Source organism: Erythrolamprus reginae, chromosome 7 (assembly GCF_031021105.1).
Source record: "Erythrolamprus reginae isolate rEryReg1 chromosome 7, rEryReg1.hap1, whole genome shotgun sequence".
Taxonomy (NCBI): Eukaryota; Metazoa; Chordata; class Lepidosauria; order Squamata; family Dipsadidae; genus Erythrolamprus; species Erythrolamprus reginae.
Window position 1 is genome coordinate 12198776 of NC_091956.1, and position 15591 is coordinate 12214366.

Here is a 15591-nt window from a genome sequence, read left to right on the forward strand (position 1 = left end):
ATGTGATTCTAATAATTTTGGTATCAGAAAGATCTAACTTTGTAAAATGTATCAGCAAAGCAAGTAATAATTCCATTCTTATCAGCTGTTCATTAAAGTCTCAACATAAAGCCAAAACTCCCAAATAGTTCTCTTTGATCCAATCTCTAATTAACATGACTCACTCTGAGTTGACAGGAAGCCAACATCAAGATTTTCACCTTCTTAGTTTTTAATTCACGTAAATAATCCAGGAGTCAAATCCAAACAGTCATCGTTCACATTATAAACTGACTCCTGCACTCGCTCTTCATGAGGCTCACCTTTAAATAGCCAAAGGGTGTGGCCAATTGTTATAGAAATCTATTCACGCAGAGACCTCCTCTTGCTTAGCCACTCGTGCCTTCTGGAAACTCTATGTACCCTAGCATCAAGAAGAGGCTCACCCATCCGCCCAGATGGCGCAATTTGGATTCTTTTATCCTCTGCACATGCACAAAGTATTCTGAGCATACACAAAGGATAAAATAACTCAAATGGCAGCATCCAGGCGGGCGGCCAAAGCCTCAGACTACAATCGCTACCAGCTCTCTGACAATTGGCAGGCGCGGCCAAACCAGGAGCATATCACCCCTGGGTAGGATACACATTTGTTAACTTTCCTCACCTTTATTTTCAGAGGAATATGTTTTTTAAATGTGCATTGCAGCACTAAGAAAAGATACATCCATTTTAACAAAAATTAACCTTAATAAGAATGCAAAAGGCAGAAAAATTAAATTAAATTAGTGCTAAGAATAAAAGTTAAATCCAATTAAAACCAAAATCATTATAACTGAAACAAGAACAAAAGCTACCCTGTACTGCACAGGATGCCATTATCCCTGGATAAGTACTAAAGTTTTAATCAAGTGCCAGCTTTTATGTTCTCCATTCCAAAAACAAAATATATCATTGGGGAATTCCAATACAGTAGTTACAAAACTGGCTTCAAAATAACAGAACAAATCCACTTGCCAATATTACAAATTATTTACACTTTTTCTTTGCAATTGTATATGAAGGAATAAAAGCGGAAGAAGGCACGTTATCATGGATGCCATTAAATTCCTCACGCTGCTCCTTGGCAACTAAACTTTGTGTGTGTGTGTGTGTGTATCTGAAATTTAAACTAGCTCTGCAAGTGGGAATGTGTTGAAAGAAACACAAAACTCCCTGCAGCACAACTCCACAGAATACAAAATAAAAGACCTGACTTTCAAGTAATTAAAATGGGCCTGAATGTTAGACAGGAGAGCTTGTGGAACAGGATTATCCTGACATTTTCAAAAGTAACTTTGACCAAATTTAATGTTATCTCACTGTATCCCCAAATTGTTAACTTTGAACCATGAGAGTCCAAATCCCTGGACCGCTTCTACATACTAGCTGCTTCTCCCTTTTACAGCTTGTCCTCGACTTACAACAGTTCATTTAGTGACCGTTCCAAGGTTATGCCAGCACTGGAGAAAAATGTGACCAATGGCCATTTTTCATACGCTTCCGCAAGGGACATTCCTCTTTGATCCTTCTTCTGGGGATCAGCAAGAGGGGAGGTCATTGTAGAGGTTGGGAATGGTTTTAACAAACATAGAAACATAGAAGATTGACGGCAGAAAAAGACCTCATGGTCCATCTAGTCTGCCCTTATAATATTTCACGTATTTTATCTTAGGATGGATCTGTTTATCCCAGGCATGTTTACATTCAGTTCCTGAGGATTTACCAACCATGTCTGCTGGGAGTTTGTTCCAAGCATCTACGACTTTCAGTCAAATAATATTTTCTCACCTCCTGAACTTTATGATCAACGTTATGAACTTTTGATCATGTCCCCCCTGATCAAAACATTTAAATATGTTAAAAGGTAAAATAAGGCTCAGGAGAGAAGTGTTTTTAACAAGGTTTATGGTTTTATTACATGTGTTCTAGTTAAGTGTGTGTATTGCCTACTATCTGTCTTTGTTAGATGTATATGACTTGCTGTTATGCAAGGCATCATAAATCATCATCATCATCATCATCATCATCATTATTATTATTATTATTTATTAGATTTGTATGCCGACCCTTTCCGTAGACTTGGAGCGGCTCACAACACAATAAAACAGTTCATGACAAATCTAATAATTTACAATTTAAAATATTTTAAAAAACCATTATTTAAGCAAACATACATACAAGCATACCATACATAAATTGAATTGAATAGGCCCAGGGGAGATATCATCATCATATTTAATGGTATAAGCCTTTAGAAAGCTGGTTCACAATGAAAAGCCAATCAACCTTAAGTGAAGGAAAGTGCTAACTTTGCATGACCAGGTAAGCAGCGGTACAAATTTGTAGCTCTTGTTTTATAGTAGTAGTAGTAGTAAAGAGCCACAGTGGTATAGTGGTTAGAGGGTAGTACTGCAGGCTACTTCTGCTGATTGATTGCAGTTCAAAACTCACCAGGCTCATTTGACCCTCACCCAAGGAGGGTCAAATGAGGACCCAGAAATATGCTGACTCTGTAAAACAGCTTAGAGGTGGCCGTAAAGCACTGTGAAGCAGTAGGTAAGCGGTAAGTGCTGTTGCTAATAATAATTTATTAAACTCGTAGGCTGCTTGACTCTTGTTGACTCCGGGAGGTTTCCAACAATAAAAAGCTTTCAATAAAACGAGATGAAAGGTGGCAGGTGATGAAGCCACCGAGGGCTAGGGTGAAGAGTCAAATACGAGGCCTATCTGGAAAGTCTGGTTACAAGGCATGTAGCTCTCCCTGGGAATGTTCACGGGGTAAGTTGGTATTACTATCGTGTAGCGGGAAACCAGCAGAAGAGAACGAGCAGTGCCAGGGGTCAGTAGATCATCGACTGGTGTTGTGGGGAAGGTTAGAGATGAGCCTCCTCATTCCGTTTCCCTCCAGAGGCGAAGTGCACGCTGTAATATGCTACCTAAACACTAAGGGCATGAATGCTGCTGTGATGGGTGCCCAAGATTTGTGCAAGATTTTTCTCGTCGATGGTTGAGTTTTGAACTTTTTGGATGAAAGAAAATGGGTATGGTGCCACTGCATTGATTGACGTTTGCTCTCTGGAGTATGGTGATAAGCCCAAGTTTCATCTCCTGTCACTCTACAGTTGAGAAAAGCCTCGTCTTCAATCACGAAACGGTCAGGAAATTCTCGGGCGGCACTGACTCTGTCGATGTTGTGCGCTTCAGTAAGCATGGGGCTACCTTTGAAAAGTGTTCGGAAACTTTAGATCGTGCAGAATGCAGCTGCGAGAGCAATTATGGGCTTCTCTAAGTATGCCCATATTACTCCAATACTCCGCAGTCTGCATTGGTTGCCGATCAGTTTCTGGTCACAATTCAAAGTGTTGGTTATGACCTATAAAGCCCTTCATGGCACCGGACCAGAATATCTTCGGGAACGCCTCCTGCCGCATGAATCCGCATGAAAATTTGCAGCTGGCTGAAGCATAGACATCAGAGAGTTATTGTTAATGGCGAGTATTCTGAGCAGAGTCAGGTTACAAGCGGTGTGCCACAAGGGTCTGTTCTGGGTCCTATTCTTTTTAATATATTTGTGAGTGACATAGGGGAAGGTTTGGTAGGGAAGGTTTGCCTATTTGCCGATGACTCTAAAGTGTGCAATAGGGTTGATATTCCTGGAGGCGTCTGTAATATGGTAAATGATTTAGCTTTACTAGATAAATGGTCTAAGCAATGGAAACTGCAGTTTAGTGTTTCCAAATGTAAAATAATGCACTTGGGGAAAAGGAATCCTCAATCTGAGTATTGTATTGGTAGTTCAGTGTTGGCAAATACTTCAAAAGAAAAGGATTTAGGGGTAGTGATTTCTGACAGTCTCAAAATGGGTGAACAGTGCAGTCAGGCGGTAGGGAAAGCAAGTAGGATGCTTGGCTGCATAGCTAGAGGTATAACAAGCAGGAAGAGGGAGATTATGATTCCACTATATAGAATGCTGGTGAGACCACATTTGGAATACTGTGTTCAGTTCTGGAGACCTCACCTACAAAAAGATATTGACAAAATTGAACGGGTCCAAAGACGGGCTACAAGAATGGTGGAAGGTCTTAAGCATAAAACGTATCAGGAAAGACTTCATGAACTCAATCTGTATACTCTGGAGGACAGAAGGAAAAGGGGGGACATGATCGAAACATTTAAATATATTAAAGGGTTAAATAAGGTCCAGGAGGGAAGTGTTTTTAATAGGAAAGTGAACACAAGAACAAGGGGACACAATCTGAAGTTAGTTGGGGGAAAGATCAAAAGCAACATGAGAAAATATTATTTTACTGAAAGAGTAGTAGATCCTTGGAACAAACTTCCAGCAGACGTGGTAGATAAATCCACAGTAACTGAATTTAAACATGCCTGGGATAAACATATATCCATCCTAAGATAAAATACAGAAAATAGTATAAGGGCAGACTAGATGGACCATGAGGTCTTTTTCTGCCGTCAGACTTCTATGTTTCTATGTTTCTAAAATTGTAATTAGATTGGTGGGCATTGGATTTGTTACTATGTACTGTTTTTATTATTGTTGTGAGCCGCCCCGAGTTTGCGGAGAGGGGCGGCATATAAATCCAATAAATCTAATCTAATCTTGGGCCCCATCGCAGCAGTATTCCTTCCCTTAGCATTCAGGCAGCGCATTACAGCGCGCACTTCACACTTGGAAGGAAACGGAATGAGGACACTCATCTCTAACCTTCCCCACAACGGCAGTCGATGATCTACTGATCCCTGGCACTGCTCGTTCTCTCCCGCTGGCTTCCCGCTACGCAAGTCATACCAACTTCCCCCGCGAACATTCCCCGCGAGAGCTACGTGCCTTGTAACCTTACTTTCCGGGTAACCCTTGTAATACCCCTGTGATGGCAAACCTATGGCACGCTTACCGGAAGTGGCACTCAGAGCCATCTCTCCAGTCATGCGAGCCATCGCTCATTGCTCTTCCAGTTTCCAGCCGCACACGGCCCCATTTCAGCACTCAGTGCCGAAAAGGTTCACCAACACTGTAACACAGGGATCGACAAACCCAGGCACCTGGTCGCCAGTGGCGCCTAGAAAATGTTGTCTGGCGCCTAGAAAATGTTGGCGAAAGGCCACAGAACGATAGGTAGAAGGAGCGACATAGATAAGAGAGGTTTATGTACTGGTTTACGTTACAGCGTCGGCCGCTTTAACGGCCTGAAGCAGAATTAGCGGTAGCGGCGCGCGCGACGGTTGCCACGGAGGGCGGGAGTGATGCTAAGTAATGTTCCCCAGGTAAAGAACGACACCTGTGACAGCCAATAAGGAGTCAGGAGTGCAGCGGGCGAGCGAATAGGAGCGACAGTAGCGCGGGTGAGTGCGCGCGCTCTTGATTTTTTTTTTTTTTGAGCTTATATCGTAGTCGGGAAGCGGTTTTCTGCGGCGTTTAAGTCTGCTGCCTTGGTGAAGTAAACCGGGCGAGGCTACTGGACTGACCGTTAACGCCCTTCCACCTTTTTGTTGGTGGGGACTGTATGTAGTGTCCGCAATACTTAGGCCTACGAAATTAAACCGGTACGTGTTTAAAATGTCTTCGGTTTGAGGGGTGGGCCGGTGTTACCGCACCGCGGCGCGAGAGGCATTTTTCGGCCTGCGGCTATCCTTGAACCCTCCCAACCGTCGAGCGCGAGTGCCGCATGGGCTGGCAAGGAAGGAGACGGGCTTCAAGCCCGGTAGTCCCCAGTGCCTCCTGCTGCAGGAATCATGGCGGCTGGTTGTAGCTGGGAGGGGCGAGGAGGAGAAGGGAGCGCGAGGCGTTCCCATCTTTTGGTGGCCCCGTCGATTGGGGACGGACTTCGGTAGGCCACAGCGCCCGCTTCGCCTTCTCTGGGAAAGGGGGGGACGACCAAAACGGGCAAAAGAGCGTTCCGGACATCTTTTGTGTGTTTCCTTGAATCCCGGGGCTTCTGGAGCTGCCGCGTGGCGGAGCTTCCTCCGCTCGGGACTCCTCCTTTAGCGGCTCGTGATCGCCATTAACTGCTCAAGCTGGCGTTTAAAGCCGCCATTTTTAGTTGGCAATTCATCCGAGCTTGCACGGTTTCTGGTCGCGGCGAGGTTTCTCACCTTTTTGTATTGTAGTAGTAGGGATCAGATGGTTAAAATCGGGCCCGCCTTGTCGGAGCCAGAAACGAGCCGCTAGTTCCTGTTGGCCACGCTGCTCGCAACTCGCGTGATTGAGAGCGAGAGAACTGAAGATCGGTTTTGAATAGAGCGTTGCTTGTATAGCCCTTGCTTGCTTTTCTTCGCCTACAACCAGGGCTTAGGTTTAAATCACGCTTGACGCGTCCTCTCTAATGTAGCTGATGGTCCTGTCGATTACTAAAAGGCCTGTAAATAGTCTTTTCCAAACAAATAACCAAAATCCTTTGTGTGCAATGGGCATATGTTTTACCAGTTGTAATGAGGTTGTTGTAGTAAACGTGAATAAATATGGTACTTTGTAGCAATATCGGACTCATTGTAATTTTAAAATTATCGAAGAAAGTTTAAGTGACTTGTTTATGATCACCATGAATGGGCCATCTGTGAAGGCGTTTGATCCTGCCAAGGCTGTGGACCACTAGTACTTCAGCTCTAAAATCACAAGGCATGTTCATGGCCACAAAACGCAAAGTGAAAAACACTAGAATGTTGCCTAAAATCTAAAATATCAAAATATAATATTTATTATCTTTAAAAGTAAAATGTTGTTTATAACGTTTGTAATGTTTTTTTTGTTAAATTAAAAACCAAGTTTGCTTTAAAAAAATTCTGGCTCCTAAATTTTTTGGCTGGCTCCTAGATTCTGAACAACGTTGTCGACCCCTGCTGTAACACAATGCATGGTATGTTTGTTTGTATGTATGTTTGGTTTTAGAAATAAGGGTTTTTTAGCTGTCTTAGTATTGGATTTACATGCTGTTTTTATTCTGTTGTTAGCCGCCCCGAGTCTGCGGAGAGGGTCGGCATACAAATCCAATAAATAAATAAATAAATACCCCAAAGGTGCCTTTTCCAAAACTAAACTTGACTTTGGGGTGTGTTGCTTTTCCTTCCTTTGAAAACATTCCACTTCTCATTCAAGAAGCTTCAGCTGGAAACAAAAAGCAAAATGTTTTCAAAGGGTAAGTCCAGTTGCCTTTTAGAAAAAAAGCATATTTGGGATTATTTATTTATTTGGATTTATATGCCGCCGCCCCCTCCGAAGATTCAGGGCAGCTTACAACACATAAAAAGAACAATGCAATTGTGTAAATGCAAATACAGTGGAACCCCGACATACGAGCAGCTCTACTTACGAGCTACTCGAGATACGAGCTGGGAGAGTAGAGAAATTTTTGTTCGACTCACGAGCTTCCATTCGGGATACGAGCTGAGAAGAGCCGGCCTGGCTTGCTTTGCTTCCGAGCTGATGCAGAGCCGAATAAAGCGTCACGCCCCTCTGACGCTTTCGGCGGCTTCCGAAGCGATGCTGGGCTCTTTTGCCGCCAAAAGCGTCAGGGGGGCGTGACGCTTTATTTCTCCGAAGCAAAGCAAGCCAGGCCGGCTCTTCTCAGTACAATATCCAGCTCTTGGTGAGTCCTTGGCTTCTGCTGGGGGTGCAGAAGCGGGCGGGGGGGGGCGGCAAAAAAAACGCCCGGACAAGCACTTGCTGCGAGGCGGGCGGGGGGGGGGGCAAAAAAAACACCCGGACAAGCACTTGCTGCAAGAGGCGGGCGGGGGGGGGGGGGCGGCAAAAAAAACGCCCGGACAAGCACTTGCTGCGAGGCGGGCGGGGGGGGGGCAAAAAAAACGCCCGGACAAGAACTTGCTGCGAGAGGCGGGCGGGGGGGGGGGCGGCAAAAAAACCGGGGCACTTTCGCTGCGAGTGGCGGGAAAAAATAAGCAAGAAAAAATAAGCGGCTTTTCCGCTGCCTCCTAAAGCGGGGAAGTTCGCCAGGAGGCAGCAGAAAAGCCGCGCGTGTCTTTTAAAACATCGGAGCCGGCATGGGGAGGCTCTCAATCAACCCCCGAGTCCGGGTTCGGGGCTCGGAGGCTGATTAAAAGCCTCCCCGTGCCGGCTCTGATGTTTTAAAACACACGCGCGGCGTTTCCGCTGCCTCCTACAGCGGGGAAGTTCGCCAGGAGGCAGCAGAAAAGCCGCGCGTGTCTTTTAAAACATCGGAGCCAGCATGGGGAGGCTCTCAATCAACCCCCGAGTCCGGGTTTGGGGCTCGGAGGCTGATTAAAAGCCTCCCCGTGCCGGCTCTGATGTTTTAAAACACACGCGCGGCGTTTCCGCTGCCTCCTACAGCGGGGGCGTGTGTTTTAAAACATCGGAGCCGGCATGGGGAGGCTCTCAATCAACCCCCGAGTCCGGGTTTGGGGCTCGGAGGCTGATTAAAAGCCTCCCCGTGCCGGCTCTGATGTTTTAAAACACACGCGCGGCGTTTCCGCTGCCTCCTACAGCGGGGGCGTGTGTTTTAAAACATCGGAGCCGGCATGGGGAGGCTCTCAATCAACCCCCGAGTCCGGGTTCGGGGCTCGGAGGCTGATTAAAAGCCTCCCCGTGCCGGCTCTGATGTTTTAAAACACACGCGCGGCGTTTCCGCTGCCTCCTACAGCGGGGGCGTGTGTTTTAAAACATCGGAGCCAGCATGGGGAGGCTCTCAATCAACCCCCGAGTCCGGGTTTGGGGCTCGGAGGCTGATTAAAAGCCTCCCCGTGCCGGCTCTGATGTTTTAAAACACACGCGCGGCGTTTCCGCTGCCTCCTACAGCGGGGGCGTGTGTTTTAAAACATCGGAGCCAGCATGGGGAGGCTCTCAATCAACCCCCGAGTCCGGGTTTGGGGCTCGGAGGCTGATTAAAAGCCTCCCCGTGCCGGCTCTGATGTTTTAAAACACACGCGCGGCGTTTCCGCTGCCTCCTACAGCGGGGGCGTGTGTTTTAAAACATCGGAGCCGGCATGGGGAGGCTCTCAATCAACCCCCGAGTCCGGGTTTGGGGCTCGGAGGCTGATTAAAAGCCTCCCCGTGCCGGCTCTGATGTTTTAAAACACACGCGCGGCGTTTCCGCTGCCTCCTACAGCGGGGGCGTGTGTTTTAAAACATCGGAGCCGGCATGGGGAGGCTCTCAATCAACCCCCGAGTCCGGGTTTGGGGCTCGGAGGCTGATTAAAAGCCTCCCCGTGCCGGCTCTGATGTTTTAAAACACACGCGCGGCGTTTCCGCTGCCTCCTACAGCGGGGGCGTGTGTTTTAAAACATCGGAGCCAGCATGGGGAGGCTCTCAATCAACCCCCGAGTCCGGGTTTGGGGCTCGGAGGCTGATTAAAAGCCTCCCCGTGCCGGCTCTGATGTTTTAAAACACACGCGCGGCGTTTCCGCTGCCTCCTACAGCGGGGGCGTGTGTTTTAAAACATCGGAGCCAGCATGGGGAGGCTCTCAATCAACCCCCGAGTCCGGGTTTGGGGCTCGGAGGCTGATTAAAAGCCTCCCCGTGCCGGCTCTGATGTTTTAAAACACACGCCCCCGCTGTAGGAGGCAGCGGAAACGCCGCGCGTGTGTTTTAAAACATCAGAGCCGGCACGGGGAGGCTTTTAATCAGCCTCCGAGCCCCAAACCCGGACTCGGGGGTTGATTGAGAGCCTCCCCATGCTGGCTCCGATGTTTTAAAACACACGCCCCCGCTGTAGGAGGCAGCGGAAACGCCGCGCGTGTGTTTTAAAACATCAGAGCCGGCACGGGGAGGCTTTTAATCAGCCTCCGAGCCCCAAACCCGGACTCGGGGGTTGATTGAGAGCCTCCCCATGCTGGCTCCGATGTTTTAAAACACACGCCCCCGCTGTAGGAGGCAGCGGAAACGCCGCGCGTGTGTTTTAAAACATCAGAGCCGGCACGGGGAGGCTTTTAATCAGCCTCCGAGCCCCAAACCCGGACTCGGGGGTTGATTGAGAGCCTCCCCATGCTGGCTCCGATGTTTTAAAACACACGCCCCCGCTGTAGGAGGCAGCGGAAACGCCGCGCGTGTGTTTTAAAACATCAGAGCCGGCACGGGGAGGCTTTTAATCAGCCTCCGAGCCCCAAACCCGGACTCGGGGGTTGATTGAGAGCCTCCCCATGCTGGCTCCGATGTTTTAAAACACACGCCCCCGCTGTAGGAGGCAGCGGAAACGCCGCGCGTGTGTTTTAAAACATCAGAGCCGGCACGGGGAGGCTTTTAATCAGCCTCCGAGCCCCAAACCCGGACTCGGGGGTTGATTGAGAGCCTCCCCATGCCGGCTCCGATGTTTTAAAACACACGCCCCCGCTGTAGGAGGCAGCGGAAACGCCGCGCGTGTGTTTTAAAACATCAGAGCCGGCACGGGGAGGCTTTTAATCAGCCTCCGAGCCCCAAACCCGGACTCGGGGGTTGATTGAGAGCCTCCCCATGCCGGCTCCGATGTTTTAAAACACACGCCCCCGCTGTAGGAGGCAGCGGAAACGCCGCGCGTGTGTTTTAAAACATCAGAGCCGGCACGGGGAGGCTTTTAATCAGCCTCCGAGCCCCAAACCCGGACTCGGGGGTTGATTGAGAGCCTCCCCATGCTGGCTCCGATGTTTTAAAACACACGCCCCCGCTGTAGGAGGCAGCGGAAACGCCGCGCGTGTGTTTTAAAACATCAGAGCCGGCACGGGGAGGCTTTTAATCAGCCTCCGAGCCCCAAACCCGGACTCGGGGGTTGATTGAGAGCCTCCCCATGCTGGCTCCGATGTTTTAAAACACACGCCCCCGCTGTAGGAGGCAGCGGAAACGCCGCGCGTGTGTTTTAAAACATCAGAGCCGGCACGGGGAGGCTTTTAATCAGCCTCCGAGCCCCAAACCCGGACTCGGGGGTTGATTGAGAGCCTCCCCATGCCGGCTCCGATGTTTTAAAACACACGCCCCCGCTGTAGGAGGCAGCGGAAACGCCGCGCGTGTGTTTTAAAACATCAGAGCCGGCACGGGGAGGCTTTTAATCAGCCTCCGAGCCCCAAACCCGGACTCGGGGGTTGATTGAGAGCCTCCCCATGCTGGCTCCGATGTTTTAAAACACACGCCCCCGCTGTAGGAGGCAGCGGAAACGCCGCGCGTGTGTTTTAAAACATCAGAGCCGGCACGGGGAGGCTTTTAATCAGCCTACGAGCCCCGAACCCGGACTCGGGGGTTGATTGAGAGCCTCCCCATGCCGGCTCCGATGTTTTAAAAGACACGCGCGGCTTTTCTGCTGCCTCCTGGCGAACTTCCCCGCTTCAGCCGACGTCTTTTCCCCTCAGCCCTCGGGCTTGCACGCATTAATCGCTTTTACATTGTTTCCTATGGGAAACAATGTTTCGACATACGAGCTGTTCGACGTGCGAGCCTCCTTCCGGAACCAATTAAACTCGTAAGTCGGGGTTCCACTGTAATTTAAAAAACTAAATGTACTTATCTATAAAACCCAGTATTATTAAAAATGACTAATCATACCCACTCAAACAACAATCATATAGGAGGCTAGAGTCTAGTGATCCCAAGCCTGGCGACATAAGTGAGTCTTAAGTCTCTTGCAGAAGGAGAGGAGCGTGGGGACAGTACAAATCTCTGGGAGGAACTGATTCCAGAGGGCTGGGGCCCTCACAGAGGAGGCTCTTCCCCTAAGCCCCGACAAGCGACATTGTCTAGTTGACGGGACCTGGAGAAGGCCGACTCTGTGGGACCAGATCGGTCGCTGGGATTCGTGTGGAAGAAGGCGGTCCCGCAGGTAATCTGGTCCGATGCCATATAGGGCTTTATAGGTCATTACCAACACTTTGAATTGCATCCGGAAACCAATCAGCAACCAATGCAGTCTGCAAAGTGTTGGAGAAACATGGGCATATCTAGGAGGGCCCATGACTGCTCACACGGCTGCATTTTGCATGACCTGGACGACTGGGGCTCTCCATAATATTAATCCAAGTGGTACCTCATCACAATTCCCTCACTCTTACAAACCAAAATTATCTCAGCTCAGTTATTCCCACAAAGCAACTGGGAAAGTAATACCCTCTCTAAACAAACTGGATTCTGACAGCAACAGCTTCTAATCCTCTCCTTTCCAAGGATCACGAAGGTTTGTCAAGTCTACTAACTCCCTACCCAAAAGAATGTTTTTAAAGACTAACAGAAAAACAGAATGAGAAGGGTCATCTTGGCTTTGTAGAATAGTTTGACTCCCTCTTCTCCGTGGGTGGCAACCCCTCAAATACTGCTATCATATCACCCCTGGTGCTTCTTCTCTGTAGATGGGCCAAATCCAAACCCAGCAACTGTTCTTTGTATGTTTTAGCCTCCAGCCCAATGATCATCTTTGCTACTCTTCTCTGTGCTGTTTCCAGAGTCCCAAGATCTTTTGTATAATATGGTGACACCAAACCTGGATGCAATATTCCAAGGTTGGTCTTATCAAGCCAGACCATGCTGTGGGCTGTGGATGTCTGCATCTCTGGCAGACCAAAGCCTTATAAAGACATTATTAAGGGCCTTATAAGTATGTAAGAGGCCCAGTGGCGCAGTGGTTAGAATGCAGTATTCTAGGCCAACTCACTGCCCACTGCCAGCGGTTCAATCCTCATCAATGCATTATTGACTCAGCCTTCTGCCCTTCCGAGGTGGGTAAAATGAGGACCCAAACTGTTGGAGGCAAGGGGCTGACTCTGTAAATCGCTTAGAGGGGGCTGTAAAAGCACTGTGAACTTTGTTGCTTGTCTTCTTACAATTTACAAGTCTAAGTACTATTGTTATTATAAGGGCATTATCAAGGCACCATAAATAATTATAAACACATTACAAGTATGCAAAAGACATGGTGGCGCAGTGGTTGCAATGTAGTATTGCAGGCTAATTCTGCTGACTGCTAGCAGTTCAATTCTCACAGGCTCACAGTTGACTCAGCCTTCCATCCATCCGAGGTCAGTAAAAGGAGGCCACAGTTGATGGGGACAAGAGGCGGAATCTGTAAACTGCTTAGAGTGGACTGTAAAGCACTGTGAACTTTGAGGCTTGTATCCTTACAATTTATATTGATTGGTCCCTAATATGATTGGATTATTTGTACCCGGATTATCATTAAGTGTTGTCCTTTATGATTCTTGATGAACCTATCATTTCTTTTATGTATACTGAGATTATATGCACCAAGACAAATTATTTGTGTGTCCAATCACACTTGACCAATAAAGAATTATATTCTATTCCCTATTCTATTCTATTCCTTCATTCCATTATTCTATTCTATTCTATCCTATTCTCTATTATATTCTACTCTATTCTATTTCTTCATTACATTATTCTATTTTATTCTACAGTGTTCCCTCGATTTTCGCGGGTTCGAACTTTGCGAATAGCCTATACCACGGTTTTTCAAAAAATATTAATTAAAAAATACTTCGCGGTTTTTTTCCTATACCATGGTTTTTCCCACCCAATGATGTCATATGTCATAGCCAAACTAATAATTTTTGCAAATAAATAACAAAAAAAATAATTACTGTTAATAAATAATTATGTTTATAAATATCAGGATCATTAAGTGTCTTATCCAATGGTGAGTACCAGTAATAATGTTGAGTAAATGGTTGTTAAGGGAATGGGAAATGGTAATTTAGGGGTTTAAAGTGTTAAGGGTTGGCTTGTGATACTGTCCATAGCCAAAAATGGTGTATTTACTTCCGCATCTCTACTTCACGGAAATTCAACTTTCACAGGCGATCTCGAAACGCATCCCCCGCGGAAATCGAGGGAACACTGTACTGTATTCTAAAGTAGTACATAAGTCAAAATGCTACTGCTATTTTCCTTCCTTCCTTTATTCCCCTTTTTTTTGTCTTCTCCCTACTCTATTAATACGATTTCCTTCTTTCCTTCTGTAAAGCACTATGAAGCAGTACATAACTTTAAATGTTATTGATATTATAAGGGCATTATAAAGGCACTATAAAAACACAATAAAGGTATTATAAGAGCATGATGAATAATTATAAAGGCATGACAAAGACACTATATCAAGGTACTAATAAAGGCATTACAAGGGCATCATGAAGATATTATAAACTTGCTCCCATTGGGGACTATACAAAACCTCTCAACCCAAAGAAGTATCCTCATTTCAATTTCCTTCCTGCTGTAAAGCACTATAGAGCAGTATAGAACTGTAAGTGCTATTGCTATTTTTCTTCCTTCCCCTTCTTTTCCTGCTCTCTTCCTACCCTATCAATTTCTTCCTTCCTTCCTTTTTTCACATTATCTTTTCCTTCCTTCCTTCCTTCCCTTTCTTTTCCTCCTCTCTACCTACCCTATCATGTCTATTTCCTTCCTTCTTTCCTTCCCATTCATCTTTTCCTCCCTTCTCCTTTTCCTCCTCTCTTCCTATCCTATCCTATCATTGCAATTTCTTTCCTTCCTTCTTTCCCATTCATCTTTTCCTGCTCTATCCCTACTATATCATTTGAATTCTATTCCTTCCTTCCTGCTGTAAAGCACTATGAAGCGGTATATAACCCCAAGTACCTTTGCTATTATAAGGGCGTTATAAAGGCCCTAGAAAGACACGATAGAGGCATTATAAGGGCCTGACAAAGAGACCATACGAAGGCCTGCTAATAAAGGCACGACAAGGGCATCATTGGAAGGCGTTATTAAACATGGTCCCATTGGGGCCCCACACAATGCCTCTCCCTCTAGAGGCCTCTCCCTCCAGCCGAGGAAGGAGCCTCAAAAGGGCCGCGGGGGCGAGCACGTGCGCGGCCCGGGAAAGCGCCGCCAGCCCGGGTTTGCCTAGGTGCCCTTCCCGCACCCCCCCCATTCCCCCCACCCCCCCATAATAGTCCCCGGCGCTGCTTCTACACACACACACACAAACGCGATCACGCGCGTGAGGCCGCGCTCGGTTTATTCTTCCCCCTCCGGCCGCACGCGCTCCCGCCGCCCTCCCCCTCCCCGCCTCACCCGTCGGAGGCGGCGCGCTTCTTGCTGGCGGCGTAGTCGTCGCCGAGGTCGAGGCGGTGGCGCTTGGACATGGCGGCGGCGACGGGAGGCGGTGGGGGGGGGGGGGGCGCGGACGCCGACCCTGCCAGCCGAGAGAGCGAGCGGGCGAGCAACTAAAATGGCGGCCGGAAGGAAGCCGCGGGCGCCACCGGAAGCGCCGCGCGCGGTTGGAGAGACAGAGGTGGCGAGTCCGTCCCCCAAGAAGCGTCCGGTGGGATAACCTCTGCCCCGCGCGCGAAGGTTCCGAGCTGCTTTGGGTGCCTCCCCCCCCCCCCCCCCCCCAATTCCCCTATTAACGAATTACAGTACAGTATTTTCCCTCTCCTTAGCCCCTTTCAGTAGCAGAAGGAGCCAAGCTGCTGTTTGAGACGGTGCGTGAGGGGATGTACTGTATTTTGCTTGCGGCTGGACACATAGGTTATGTGCGAGCGCTCCTCCATGCCACTTGCTCATTTAAGGCACCAATGCCATCACTGCTTTACCTCAGGATAGGATGGGATGGAATAGAGTGGGATTAAGACCAGAATAGGAGTAGA

General features: G+C 48.0%; 1 protein-coding gene across 1 annotated transcript in view; it reads right to left on the bottom strand.

Annotated features, from left to right (window-relative positions):
• The window catches only part of DHX15 (DEAH-box helicase 15), a 64487-nt gene extending 49285 nt beyond the window's left edge, over positions 1–15202 (bottom strand). Inside the window, 1 exon segment of the mRNA XM_070756956.1 lies at positions 15017–15202. Within this exon segment, the coding sequence (XP_070613057.1) occupies positions 15017–15087 (71 nt within the window). The 5' untranslated portion in view covers positions 15088–15202.
• Between the last annotated feature and the right edge of the window lie 389 nt (positions 15203–15591).